Genomic DNA, 14,691 nt, shown 5'->3' with positions numbered 1-14,691 from the left:
TTCCGGAAACCCTTCAAGGGAAGAGAAGGAAGAGAAAGCACACTGGCATTCATTCACACCCCAGTACTTTCAAGGACCATACAGTCAGAGCTCGGTTATATTTAAAAGGCGAAATGACGTCACAGAAGACCCCATTCCATCTAGTTTGGCCTTCCAGGACCTTTCTTCCTTAAGGTTGCATACAAGGTATTTGGGGGGGGGGGGTTAACCTCCCCCAAAAGGTTAAATAAAACAGTACAAAAAGCAACTCGTTGAATCAATGAATACCTATTGATAATGGTGCGAGATAGAAAAATAATAGAGAATTTAAAAAATCAAGGAAAGTAAGAAAGAATTAAGAAATTCCACGAAGGTTCCGGAATGTACTGTAACGGTGCACCCCTTTTAAAAATCCCGCGCACGGGCCTGTTCTTCCTTCTTTATAATCCCCGAGCGTTCCAGCCAGTCCAAGGCGGCCTCCCTCACTCATAAGGGCGCTTAGCGTTACAGCCTCCTTCACTTCAACGCAGCCCTTGCGGTAATCGCGTTCCGCGCGCTGTTTCCCCTCGCTATTCACGCTACCATAGACTGAGCAACGCTGGTAACAACCCACCCCCTTGCCAGTACCCAAAATGGTGACTAGTCCCCTCCCACCATGGCGTGACCGCCCTTTTTGAAAGCACCGCAAAAGAACAAGGCGAGCCACCCTTACGCAGGCAGCCATTTTGCTCTCAGGGTAAGACAGACCATGATCCAATCAGCACGCGCGGGCAGGTTTGATCGGCGGCTTTCTCCCCGCCCCTTCGCCGCAGGGAGGCGGGGCGGGGACGAGTCAGCGACCAATGCGCGTGGAAAGGGCTGTCTCGGGCCGTGCCCTCCCTGTCGCCGCGCGGGTGGGGCTTCGTCAGCGTCGCTAGCCGAGGAAGCAGCAGGGGCATCTTCGGGTCGGTACTCCGTGGGGTTGGCGGGCGAAAGCACGTGCAAGGCAGCGGGCAAGCCCCGGGGCGGCCTCCGCGCGTGGAGCCGGGGGGGGGAGGGGGTGGGCGGCAGCGAGGTGCCTGCGCTGCCCTTGGCCGCCTCTCTGTTCCTTCCGCCTAAAGCCCTCCATGTGCTGCAGGGCTCCGTCTAAGCAGATGGGCGACCATTTTAGCTCCCGGGCCTGTGGCCGGGCTCCGGCGGGTGGGGCAAGACGGCCAGGCCTCTCCGGGGTGGAGGGGGGGGGGGTAGCAGAAGGGTCTTGGGTGCAGGCGGACCCGTGTCCCTCATCCGGCCATGGGAAGGGAGTGGGGCGTCGGGTCAGGAGGCAACTGCATCCGCATGAAGGGGCAGGGGTGGGTTTTAGTAACAAAACCAGGACTTCGCTCCCACGCGCGAGGTGAATGGGATTGCACGTGGGGAAGGGGACCCAGATGCCCTACCTGCCCTGGCCGCCTGACTTCGCCTTCAGGACACAGTCCAGCCCCGGGACATCCTGCCCCCCCCCTCCCGGCCGTTCCTTATAATGCCAAATGTCAGATCATTAGACAAGGTTGCTTATAAATATATGGCCCTTTCTTTAAAAAAAAAACAGTTATTGGGATTTTAAAACAATGTTTATGTTTGCCTTACGAGTACTGATCCTGTTTTGAGCTCTTACCCTTTGTGCCCGTGATAACTAAAGATGCTTCAAAAGGCTTTGATTCCAATATGGCTGTTGTTTCTAAGATGCTGAGGGCTTTCCTACTGGGCAGTTACCATGTTGAAATACTAGTTTCTTCCTCGATGAGCAAAATGTTAGTTTAATTGAATCCAGGCTGCTAGGCAAGCTTGGGGTGGGGGTGGGAAGACTATTAAGGTTAAGAAAAATAAACCTGAATGGACAGTATGTATTCATCTTGGATTGTATTCAGGTAGCCAGAACAGTGGTGTGACTAGGTGAGGTCATATCTGTACTTTGGTCTCAAAGTGAAAAGGAGATTTGGGGGGGGGGGGGGGCTTATATGAGGCTTGCTGGAGGGCTGAGCCACTTTGGCTTGTGGGCTGCATTTTTGATTTCGGCCCAGCTCCACCTGAGGCTGCCCTGTTGAGTAAAGCATTATTTCAGGATCCATGAGTAAAAAGTGGAGTACCTTCAGGTGTTCATTTCCTGGCACAATTAAAAAGAAATTTAGTAAACTGAAATCATTTTGGAACCCACAGCAGCATACATAAAATTCCTAGGCAGCTTTCTGTCTATACTTGTTTTGTTTCTGCAAGGGGTCTGCTGGCATCATGTGCCCTCCAACCACACCCCCGGACCACATAGCCCTTTGTGGTTTGCCTTTGCCACCCATTGCCTCTTCAGGATTATTAAGGTGAAGAGTGGGAGGGCCATGTAAATGTACTCAGGAGTTTAAAAAGACACTTCTGCTACTTCACACACATTAATAAAACACTTGATTGGGAAATACTCATTAGGATTTAACAACAAGTAGTGTGTGAAGAAAGCCTAAGAGCTGTTCACTGCATGCTTTCAGAATATAGCTTCAGAGTGTTGGGGAAACAGTGTTGCCTGCCTTGCTGGTTAGAATATGACAAGAGATGGAGAGGTTCAGTCTGATATTCTTGAATGCCCACAATCATGGCTGTGGTTTCTCCCTTAGGTTTTAAACCTCCCAGTCCGTCTGTGCTGGAGAAAGGATCTGCCAGTCTTTCCATGGCACTCTTTACATTGCCCTTTAATTCTGACCGGGGGTTTCGATCTTACTTATTAGGATATGGCTGAACAGGATGTGGAGAATGAGTTGCTGGACTATGAGGAAGATGAAGAGCCTCAGGCAGTGACGGACGCAACCTCCATCCCTGCCAAAAAGGATGTGAAGGGCTCCTATGTCTCCATCCACAGTTCTGGTTTCCGAGACTTCCTTCTGAAGCCAGAGCTCCTCCGTGCCATTGTGGACTGCGGCTTTGAGCATCCGTCAGAAGGTAGGAGCTGAGCCAAGGCCCTTGAGCCCCTCGCCAGCCAGCCCAGCCCACCCACCGGAGAGCAACTGCCAGTGGTGCCACGCGGTGCAGGGTGAGAGCTGGGGGCTGCAGGGAGCAGGGGCGGGTGGGAGGGAGGGTGCCAGTGCTCTGGGAAGGAGTTCTCTGGTGTTGCTGCAGAGGCTTTTGTGCTTTGGGGTAAACTACTCAGTTGGTGCTGTTAAGATTCTATATGGAAGATGTCCAGCTGCATTTTACCAGTTGGGTAGTGCCTTTTAGGCTCATGGGTCTCCTGTGCCTATTAGCTTAGCTGAGCAGTGAAACCTCTTTAGCCACAAGACTTAAATTATGCAGCACTCATGCCTGTTCCATCCAGATCCTTCTGTGGGTTAACTAATCTAGGCCATGGTTCTCCCTATCCTTCTTGCTTTAGTTTGTAATTCTGAGTAACAAGTCTGGAAATGTCCAGTGCATTTGCTAGAAGTGAGGCTGTTGGTGCAAGAATAGCACAGCTAATTGTCTCTGTTAAGTGTACAGTGAGGTTGACCTTATGAATGGCTTTCTGTGCAATCTCAAAACTTAGGTTGGAGGAAGGAGACTGGGGTGGATATATCCTGGGGATCCTGTTGTTTCTTCTGGGTCCTTCCACTTAACTTGGGGGCTGCTTATTACCTCCTTGGCTTTGTGTGACGACTTCTTCTCTCGCCTTCTCAGTGCAGCATGAATGCATTCCACAGGCTATCTTGGGCATGGATGTGTTATGCCAAGCCAAATCGGGCATGGGCAAAACGGCTGTCTTCGTATTGGCCACTCTGCAGCAGATTGAACCGTTAGATGGGCAGGTATGTGATAGGGATTACAGTTCTGCAGTAGTTATGACCATCATGGGGCTAACATAAAGTGAGATGTCCAAAGGCATCAGATCGAGGGCTGTCCTAACTGGGGGCAATAGGAAAGAGTGGGGATTTGATAAAGCCTGCTGTGGAAGCTCTCCGAGAATAATGTTGGTGTTGGTTCCCAGAGAAGTCTGTTGTGGAACAGATTTTAATAGAGCATTTTGGTGCCCCAACTTGGCACAGGGGAGAGCCTTACTTTCTATCTGTTACTGCTGGAATAGTGGATGAGAGGTCTGGATGAATTTCTAGACCAGGGTTACACAAAAGGCCTCCAGGGGTTACACAGCCTTTTCCAGACGTTCAGACAGCTGCCGACATCGCTAGGCAACACTTGGGGCCTACTTCCCCTGTTGCTCTCAGACTCAGAAAACCTTTATTGTCATACACAAACACAATACAAGGAAACAAAATGCTCAGGCCTACTCTATTTCTCCACAATGGAAATCATAAATGATTGATTGCCTGGCTCTCACATCTTACTTATGTGGCCACTTCTCTGAATGGAGAAGGTCACCATTTCCAGGGTTCCTCAAAGCCTGAAAAATGTTCCAGGGGTTCCTCCATTACGCCCATTACTGAAACAAAACATTAGACCCACGAGAGCCTGACAATTATCAACCTGTCTCATGCCTAGTGTTTCTGGGGAAGATGGTGTAAAGGGCTATCATGGATCAATTATTGGCATTCCTGGAAGAAGCTTCAGTTCTAGACCCATCTAAGTCAGGTTTCTGGCCTGGCCATGGGGTAGAGACAGCGCTAGTCGTCCTGATAGATGACCTCAGTTGCCAGCTGGACTGAGGTGGGTTGGTGCTGCTGATACTACTAGATCTTTCAGCAGCATTCGGTTTAGTCAAGCACAAGTTATTAGCTCACTGCCTTGCTTATGCCAAAATATGAGGAACAGCCCTTGAGTGGCTGATCTCCTTCCTCTGGGGTCGCAGACAGAGAGTAGCAATAGGAGAAAACATCAAACCATCAACAACTTGCTTGTGGAGTCCCACAAGCGGTCCTCTCTCCTATTTTATTCAGCATCTTCATGCGCCCTTTTGCCTAACTGGTATGGAAGTTTGGGCTGGGTTGTCATCAATACGCAAATGACATCCAGCTCTTCTTCCTGATGGATGGCTGCCCTGACCCTCCCCCAGAAGCATTAGCCAGTTGCCTGGATGCAGTGACAAAATGGCTCAAACAGAGTAATCTGAAGCTCAACCCTTCAAAGATGGAGGTCCTGTGGCTGGGTAGGAAGGGCCCATGTGAGGAAGCACGTCTGTCCACCTTGGATGATGTGCAGCTCTCAACGCCAGGAACCTGGGTGTGATCATGGATGCTTCCCTCACAATGGAGGGCGAGGTCACAAAGGTGGCATTTTACCAGCTGGCATTACCAGCTGGCATTTTACCATCTCCACCAAGCCAAGCCACTAGCTCCCTAATTGGCCACTGAACACATAGCCATAGTGATCCACACAACAGTCACCTCTAGACTGGACTTCTGCAACTCACTCTTCACAGGCCTCCCCTTAACCTTGATCCAGTAACTACAGTTGGTCCAAAATGCAGTGGCCAGGGTCCTCACAGCAACACCATGGAGGCCCCGCATTCAGCCCATCCTCCATCAACTGCAATGGCTACTAGTTGAATTCCAGATAAGGCTAAAGGTTCTGGTAATCACCTTTAAGGCCATACGTGGTCAGGGCCCAGTCTACCTGAGGGACCGCCTCTCTGCTTATACCCCCCAAAGAGTCCTAATCTCTGCCATCACCAACCGGCTAATGATCCCTGGCCCAAAAGAAGCCCGCTTGGCCTCAACCAGGGCCAGAGCCTTCTCTGTCCTGCCCCCCCCCCTTGATGGAATGAGCTCCTGGTAGAGAACAGGGCCCTAACAGATCTAAAACAGTTCCGCAGGTCCTGCAGAAGAGGGGTCTTCCACCAGGCATTTGGTTGAGGGTGACTGGAATCAGTAACATCTTCAGGGCCCCTGAACCTCTCTCCCAGGAACCCATACACTTGAACCATGGACCTGTTCAAACTGCTATGATTTAGACTATTGCCTTCAGTTACGGTTAACTATTATTGTTATTAGTGTTACAGCCCACTTTTATGTTATGAAGAAACAAGTTCCATGTATTTATGTTCCATGTGAAGTGCCCTGAGCCTTAAGGGAGGGCACTATACAAATATATAATAAAATAAAAACAATAAAATAAAAGGTTGAAAAAGGCTGTTCTAGACTGACATGACTATTGCTATACTTGGGGCTTGGGGTTCTTCTGTTCTGTTGAGGAAAGCAATTGAGCTGCCTGAAAAGTTACAGTTCTAAACTCCTTCCAAGACGAGACTAAGCCCAACCAGTAGAAAATGTGCCCAGAAAACTACTAGTAGCTGCTGATGGTTAGTTCTCTAAGCAAGGGCACATTACCTGATTTCAAGCTTCTCCAGAGTGCAAGCTACAATGGTGGAGCTTGCTGTGGGCTGGTGATAGGTCACTTTGCATGTAATGTTATGTGATGGGGTTCGAAATGATACCACTTGTCCTACCAGAAGCTGGTTCTCTAGATTAAGCTGGGGTGTTGGTGGTTCAGAGGGCAGGGAGAAGCCCTTTTCGTTGCCTTTCTAATCATGTCCTTTTTCTTTCTGGCAGGTGTCTGTGTTGGTGATGTGCCACACCCGGGAGCTGGCCTTTCAGATCAGCAAGGAATATGAGCGCTTTTCCAAGTATATGTCTTCTGTCAAGGTGAAGAGCACTACAGCTAAGCCCAAAAGATATAAAATCCCAGGAAGACTTGTGGTAGAAAAGCTGTAGGGGAGTTAATTGGGGAATTATACATTTGAGAAAGTTACATAGTGAGAGGAGAACCCTTACTGATTTTAGAAATATCCACATCACTTGATAAGCATGTAGCAGTGCAACATGAACATCAACTCATGGGATGGAAGCTCTTGTTGGATTGTGTAGCCTGATGCTAATATTGCTAATTCTGGGCCCTCTTATAATTGGAATATTAAGGCAATATTCCCATAATTAGCAAAGTGCAGAATGGTTTATAGCTACGGAAGAAGCCATGCGTTTCTTATGTGTGTTTAGGTAAGAAAACAACAAACAAAACTGAGACTTCTCTTTATCTTTTAAGTCTAAATTAGCTACTTTATTATAGGGAACCCATTTCTAGATAAGATAGTGGAGAGATAAGAGTTCTAATCTATTCTAACTAGCTAGGATGGAGAGAAATGCAGGAATCCATCATACTCTCAAGGTGCCAAAGTTGAGTAAGAGCCGTGTGTGACAGAGAGGATGAGGAAGGAAGGAATGATACATTTGAGAATATCAATCTGCATATCGAAGGGCCAGCAATAAAGGCAGGAAGGACTTTCTGTATTGTGGCCTATCTGTCTTTCTAACTGTGGTATCCCGCTCTGGATCCTGAGGCCAAGAGACATCGCAAAGTCCTTCACTTACAACACTTATACTGTGTGACAACTTATCTCTGTGCCAAAGCCATTCAAATGATTTTGAATGTTGGTTCTTGAGGAAGAGCGGGTCTGATGGGCCAGGGGGAACTGAATTGAAACAGCCAAGTGCAATTCTTGACCTATTCCATGTCCTGCATCACATATGTGGAAGCATTCTTAAAACATGAAAAGTGTTCTTGGTTATCTCAATAGCTTTCACGGTGTAGTTGACAGTGATTTGTATTTGTCCTGCAGGTATCCGTCTTCTTCGGGGGCCTTTCCATCAAGAAGGATGAAGAGGTGCTGAAGAAAAATTGCCCGCATATTGTGGTGGGGACCCCAGGCCGTATTCTAGCTTTGGTACGCAACAAGACCCTAAATCTGCGGAATGTCAAGCATTTTATATTGGACGAGTGCGACAAGATGCTAGAGCAACTGGGTAAGAGAAGAAAGGAGGTGGCTTAGGTGTGGGCTGTTTTGGCGTGAGTTGTTGGGGTTGGAGAATGTTGATCTGTTTTTGCGTGAACACTTGGCAGTGTGCTCAGTTTCTAAGTCAAACTGCAAGAGGCAATAACAATGCTACTGAAAGCAGTTTGAGGAACTTCAGAAGTTCAGCTGTGTTTTCAAGTGCATATTGGAAGAGTGTACTGACACACAGATCTGAAAGATTAATCTTTAATCTTGCACACTGCCCCTCAAGTGCAGATAGGATGGAATTATAATAATATGCATTAATTGCAAATTTGGAACACAAGGGGGAGAGGTCCATCTTTCTGCAATGTTTAGGCTTCTGCGCACATGTCCTTCAAGAGTGGACCTGTTTCTAGTTGGCTGAAGAGAAGGTGTTTGAGAAACTTACCATGCAGTTAAATCTCGCAGAGGAATATTGGGGAGTAGGGAATATTCAGGAAGAAGGCTGCTGTGGTTCTTAAGGGAGCAAAGGCAGAAGTGACCAGGAGGAACTTTGTTCTTAGCACCTTCTCAGAAGCCATTATTGTGGTAGGACCAAGCTATGTTGGGTTGCAGGAGTGGAGACTTGGATTGGCATATCCATGACTTCAGGGTCGAGTATTGGTTGAATTATTGGGGAATGACAACATTCTCTCTTTTTTTATTTTTTGTAGATATGCGTTCTGATGTGCAGCAGATCTTTCAGCTGACACCCCATGAGAAGCAATGCATGATGTTTAGTGCCACCTTGAGCAAAGAGATCCGACCCGTCTGCAGGAAGTTCATGCAGGATGTATGTGTGATATATTCAGAAGAGTGCCTTTCAGACTGGCCATTGCTTGATATAAAGAATAGAGGAATCTCTATGGGGCACTTTGTCTCTTCCAGCTTCACTTCAAAGAAAGGGGTTCTTGGTGAGGGTTCCCCAGATGGTGTAAATAATGGGCTTACGCAAGCATCTGATTTTAACACCTTGTTTTCAAGTGGTGTTCAGATAAAAGGTAGTGCTTGAATCCCAGAACATATGTATTCCCCAAATGTTATCAGAGTCACTGTGTCTATCCCTGTTCATAATTATGACTGAATTTGGGCTGGGGCTCAGTGGTAGAGCATTTGCTTGGCATGCAGACGCTCCCTGGTTCAGTCCCCAGCATTTCCAGTTTATAGGATGAGGTAATAGGCAGTGTGAAAGACCTCTGCTAAACGCCCTTAAAGAGCCTCTGCCAATCCAGCTAGGCAATACTGATAGGTAGATAGGAGAAAAGAGGAACAAGATGCATGGTTGACGAGTTTCATTAGAGAGCCTCTTGATATAGTCATTAAGAGCAGTGGCTTCTAATCTGGTGAGCTGGGTTTGATTCCCCACCCCTCCACATGCAGCCAGCTGGGTGACCTTGAGCTAGTCACAGTCCTGAGAGTGCTGTTCTGACCAAGCAGTCCTGCCAGAGCTCTCTCAGCTCCACCTACTTCACAGGGTCTCTTTTACGGGGAGAGGAAAGGGAAGGCGATTGTAAGCTGCTTTGAGACTCCTTTTGAGATTTAATAGAAATTTCTGTGAGAGATCCCCTGACAAAGCATACAACAAAATGTATAAGGATCTCGAATATCTAATAAAATATCTTGACCTTGCTGTTTGTTGCTGTTTCCTGATTTAGTATAAGGCAGCTTCATGTTTTAATGAACACTATTAAGTAGCCTGACCTATCACTGAAAGGCAAAAACAAGAAGCTCTGGCTTTGGCCATATCATGCGATCCAACTCAGTGGAGAAAGCAGTTATGCTAGGATTGGTCAGTGGAAAAGGAAACCAGGGTGACAAGGGGCACAGTGCTCGGACACAATTGGAATGGACGCTGGCCAGAACATTGCACGGCTGAGGGAGGCTGTGTGGGATCGTCAAAAATTAGACACGACAGAATGGCAGAAAACAGTATAAGTAGGGGAAACACATGCTGTCCAGCAGCCAATCATAGTAACTTCCTGTTCCAGAGTAAAACATACTGAACTGCTATTCTTTAACAGGCATGGTTTTCCAGGATTTTCAATCTTTTTAGCTGTGGATGTGAGGATTTGGGGAACATTTAATTTATGCAAAGTATGCTCTGCCATTGAACTGCAGGCTTATTTAGGTGAAAAAGGGTTAGCATATTCTGTTCCCCATAGATTCAACTAGACATCCAGAAGGGAAAATACATTGGGGACAACAGGCACTCAGTACCATAGAAAACTGGGAAGCTTGCCTGGGGTACCACGAACACTTGTGTGACTTCAAACAAGGCAGCGCTGCTTCTGAGTGCTTTTACTGCAGGCTCTGCTCATAGAGGAGAGTACTAAATACCCCACGGGGCTAGACCATCTCACCTAGTTGCTCTACTAGTTCAGAGCGCTTCTGTATCTTCACAGTTGCCACCGTGGATTGGGGATTGTTTAACTTGGAACTTTCATGAAATGTACAACAAACATGTTCTCTCTGCTGCCAGGCCCTTAAACCAATGTTGCAGATAATTAATAATCGTGGGAATTCTCCCTGCAATGTTTAGCAGGGGGAGATCTTGCTCATGCCGAGATTCGAGCTGCAATTCTACAGATGAAACAGTTCTGTTTCTGCCCCCAGCCTCCTCCGTAGACTCTGTTGTGATCAAAGTTAATGCCTGTTGCTATGGGAGTGTTGATATTTTTACATTTCTCATGTAACCTTTAATGTTTAAAACTTGATGATGGGAGAATCTTGGCCATAATTTATCTGTAGAAGGTTTCACTATGTTTTGTCCTTGCTCGCAGCCCATGGAAGTGTTTGTGGATGATGAGACCAAGCTGACTCTGCATGGCTTACAGCAGTACTATGTGAAGCTGAAGGACACGGAGAAAAACCGCAAGCTCTTTGACTTGCTGGATGTGCTGGAGTTCAACCAGGTGGTGTGCAAGAGGGCTGGCATCTCTCACTTCTCCATGCTATTCCCAGCTCCAGGGATGGGGATTGAGCCAGATCACAAAGCCCTGGGGGCTTCCCGGTTAATCCTCTTTCCACCCCCTGCAGGTTGTCATATTTGTGAAATCAGTGCAACGTTGCATGGCACTTGCCCAGCTCCTGGTTGAGCAGAACTTCCCTGCCATTGCCATTCACAGGGGCATGTCTCAGGAAGAGAGGTGAGTGCTGGGAGAGGAATCAGGGGGAGGAGGTTGTAAACTGGTGAGCTTGCCTCTTCAGGGGTGACACAGCCAACATTAAATCTCTTCTGTGAATTTGAGGAGGAAGAAATCCAGGATGTTTGGCTTGTGTGAACTGCTGGTACAATGAACTGTATGTTGCAATGTATTTGAGGGTGTGATGGTTTGGTGAGGATCTGTTGTCGCTTTTGTTCTTCCCAGGCTCTCACGGTACCAGCAATTCAAGGACTTCCAGCGTCGAATCCTCGTGGCCACTAATCTTTTTGGCCGGGGAATGGATATTGAGCGGGTCAACATCGTCTTCAATTACGACATGCCTGAGGATTCTGATACCTATCTACACAGGGTAATTGCTGAGCTAAGGTTGTGATAGTTGTGATGTGGTGGACTACATCCCTCACATTACCTCTAGTAGAGTAGATTCAGAATGCCCAGAGAAATGTCCCAGAATTGTTCTGATGTATCCTTTTCAGGTGGCCCGAGCTGGGCGCTTTGGCACAAAAGGCTTGGCTGTGACCTTCGTGTCTGATGAAGGTGATGCCAAAATCCTCAATGAAGTTCAGGATCGCTTTGAGGTGAATGTGGCTGAGCTCCCTGAAGAGATCGACATCTCCTCATATAGTAAGTGTTAGCAATAGACTGTGGTAGGCTTATCTGCTTGCTGGTGTGGAGAACCTGTGGAAAAGGAAAGCTAGCCAGGGAGTTGTTTCTATAGAAAGCCTGTGTAAGCATAGAATAATAGAGAATCATAGTCCAACCCTCTGCTCAATGCAGGATCAGCCTAAACCATCCTGGGTAGTCCGGGAGTGGCGGTAAACAAATAATCAAATAAATAAAATAAAAATAAGTATCTGCCGCTTAAAGACCAGTGAGGGAGGGAGAGCTCACCACCTCCTTAGGCAGCCGATTCCACTGCTGAACTCCTTTTACTGATGTAGTGGTTGAGGATGACTGACCAGGTTCTAACCCCACCCCCCTTTATAGCCCTCGGAACACCCCACGACATCCTAAGGGACCAAGCTTGTGAATGGGAGACATCAACTGCTGTCTGCGATAGTTTTTAACTAATTAATTTTATTGTCTATTGTTTTTAAATTGCTATACACCACCCTGAGATGGCTGTTAGTCAGTCACTCTGCCATGAAAGGTAACTGGGTGACCTTGGTCTGGTCACTCTTGCAAACCAACCTGTCTACAGGTAGCTGGTTGTGAGATTAAAATGGAGGAGGGTACGATGCTTATTGTAAGATGCTTTGGGCTCCCCCTGGGGAGAGAAGGGTGGGTACGGCTTCCTAAATGAAATGAAAGGTGGCGTGTTCAGTGACTTCTGCTGTGCACATAAAACACTAGTATGGGCTTGCTGGGCTGTGAATTTTGTTACCTAATTTATACTTGGTGGCTGCCAATCAGCAATATAGTGATTGTATTTGGAAGCTGAGGCCTAATTGGGAATCCTCAGACTGATAAAGGATCAGATTATAGAGTGATCAATTGATTGATTTACCACCACTCCCGGACTAGTGATGGTTTACAATAATACAAAATAAAAAACATAAAATACAATAAAAACATTAAATCATACCAGAACCATATAAGTAAACTAAAGTAAAGGTGGGAGCAACAATTTACCCTCCAAAAATTATAACCACCCCAGCAAACTCCCCTCCTCTCAGACCCCATCCCTCGAGGAAGATGGTTGGAGATATATGGATGTCTAAGGTTTCTCTGGGGACGGGACCGCAGGATTTTCCTTGCCTTGGCCTCAACCAAATGCCTGGTGAAAGAGCTCCATCTTGCAGGCCCTGTGGATGTGTGTCTGCTCCCACAGGGCCTCCAGCTCTTCCGGGAGCTCATCCACCAGGTAGGAACCAAGACTGAAAGGCCCTGGTCAAGGCCAGGCATGCTTCCTGCGGGCCAGGGATCACCAGCTTATTAGTTCCCACAGAGTGAAGTGCTCTGCATGGGTCATAAGGAGATAGACTGTCCCTCAGATGTGCCAGACCCAGACCCTGAGTGGCCCTGAAGGTCAGCACCAAAACCTTAAACTTGATCCAGAACACCCCTGGCAACCAATGCAGCTGCCTCATCACCGGCTGGATATGGTTCCTCCAAGATGTTCCAGTGAGGATTACAGCAGATGCATTTTGCACCAGTTGTAATTTCACAGTCAAAGCCAAGGGTAGGCCCACCTAGAGCGAGTTACAGAAATCTAACCTGGAGGTGACCATCGTGTGGATCACTGTGGCCAGATATCCCAGGGCCAGAGAGGGCACTGGTAGCCTTGCTTGGTGCAGATGGAAAAACATCAGTTGGGCTACTCGTGAGCTGGGCCTCCATTAACCAGGAGGGCAAAAATATTTGGTGGGCGGGGGGGGGGGCACAGATCTGTCAGAAATCATGCCGATGTTATGGCAGAAATAGCAATTACAGTGCCAATAATGAATGCTGCTAAGGAAGATTACAGGTCAGGCTCATGGTAAAAGGTGCTGCACTGTGCCAAGGCCTGCATTATTGGGCCAGTGGGGTGCTTTGACTTCCTGTTAAGCCTAGTCTACTAGGATTAGCCATACCTCAGACCATTCCATGGCAGACAAAACTACAACTGACTTGCTTTAACTTTGGCTTTGCAAGAATGGTATTCACCAGCTCTCTTCTCTTTTGCAGTTGAGCAAAGCCGGTAGCGTGGTCCCCACAGGTCCTCCTTGACTTGTGCAGCACGGAGGCGGAGACTGGAATTACCCCCACACAAACACACACACACACACACACAATTCAAGCTCTTGGTTGGAGTTCAATGAACATCTTTGTTTTTTGGTACGGAGTTGAACTTTTAGGGGTTGTGGTCTTAAAATGACTGTCTCAGAAATTGCCCAGCATCAGCCTGGGGGCTTTTAAATTAGATGTTTCTATTTTCTGTATAGTAAGCTCCTGTGGCTGAGTTACCCATTAAATGATTTTTTAATGTCATTTCCATGGCTGCTGTTGAAGTTGTATGGATACTAAAATTTATCAAGGAGTCAAGTTTCCCAGCTTTCCTACTTTATACCCTCCATCCTTCCTTGCTTTTCTCCTTTTACATTCCTCCTTTGGTCTGTCTGTAGCATGTCTTACTAGCAGCCCAGTTTCTTCTCCCTATAAGCTCCCCATTTTCAGGAATCTTTGCCATATGTGAATCTGTGGGAGATTAACCTCTACATTCTGGCTCCTGACTAAATTCTTTTTTTTTCCTAATTTGTTTGGCACATCTCTTAGTGCAGTCCTGTTCACACAAGAGGAAGATGATTAGTGACCTGTCTAAGAAACATCACTGAGCCTCTTGTGGCGCAGAGTGGTAAGGCAGCCGTCTGAAAGCTTTGCCCATGAGGCTGGGAGTTCGATCCCAGCAGCCGGCTCAAGGTTGACTCAGCCTTCCATCCTTCCGAGGTCGGTAAAATGAGTACCCAGCTTGCTGGGGGGTAAACGGTCATGACTGGGGAAGGCACTGGCAAACCACCCCGTATTGAGTCTGCCATGAAAACGCTAGAGGGCGTCACCCCAAGGGTCAGACATGACTCGGTGCTTGCACAGGGGACCTTTACCTAAGAAACTTCACTTGTTTGGAAAGATGCAGGAGGAAACAGGATGCTGTACATGATCTGTTCATGGTGTGGTGTATTTTGAGAAAGCACTTCTTTTTAGAAATGAGCTCAGTTTGAATGTAAACTAAACCCCCTCAACCTGTCTTTGCTTGGAACCAGCGGGGTTGGGGGCAGCTTCTCAGACATTGCAGGTTCAATGCTGCATTAACATTGCCCATTCTTCTTTTTACCT

At 47.4% G+C, this 14,691-nt stretch overlaps 1 protein-coding gene across 3 annotated transcripts; it reads left to right on the top strand.

Moving 5' to 3' along the window:
* The first annotated feature begins 772 nt into the window (after positions 1-772).
* DDX39A (DExD-box helicase 39A) lies at positions 773-13,848 on the top strand. 3 transcript variants are annotated; one of them, XM_077327368.1, is made up of 11 exons: positions 773-923; positions 2,712-2,922; positions 3,634-3,761; positions 6,456-6,548; positions 7,520-7,703; positions 8,389-8,507; positions 10,495-10,626; positions 10,751-10,860; positions 11,083-11,227; positions 11,355-11,502; positions 13,546-13,848. In XM_077327368.1, exons 2-11 carry the CDS (start codon positions 2,715-2,717, stop codon positions 13,560-13,562), a joined length of 1,284 nt encoding a protein of 427 aa, XP_077183483.1. In that variant the 5' UTR covers positions 773-923; positions 2,712-2,714; the 3' UTR covers positions 13,563-13,848. The 3 variants fall into 3 exon arrangements, with proteins under 3 accessions (XP_077183483.1, XP_077183485.1, XP_077183484.1); XM_077327370.1 differs by lacking the exon at positions 773-923 and having other exon boundaries at positions 2,848-3,013; positions 3,639-3,761; XM_077327369.1 differs by lacking the exon at positions 773-923 and having other exon boundaries at positions 2,858-3,013.
* Positions 13,849-14,691: the final 843 nt, after the last annotated feature.

This window comes from Paroedura picta, chromosome 3 (assembly GCF_049243985.1).
Source record: "Paroedura picta isolate Pp20150507F chromosome 3, Ppicta_v3.0, whole genome shotgun sequence".
Taxonomy (NCBI): Eukaryota; Metazoa; Chordata; class Lepidosauria; order Squamata; family Gekkonidae; genus Paroedura; species Paroedura picta.
Note: the sequence above shows the minus strand (reverse complement) of the source record. Positions and strands in the feature narration are given on the sequence as shown.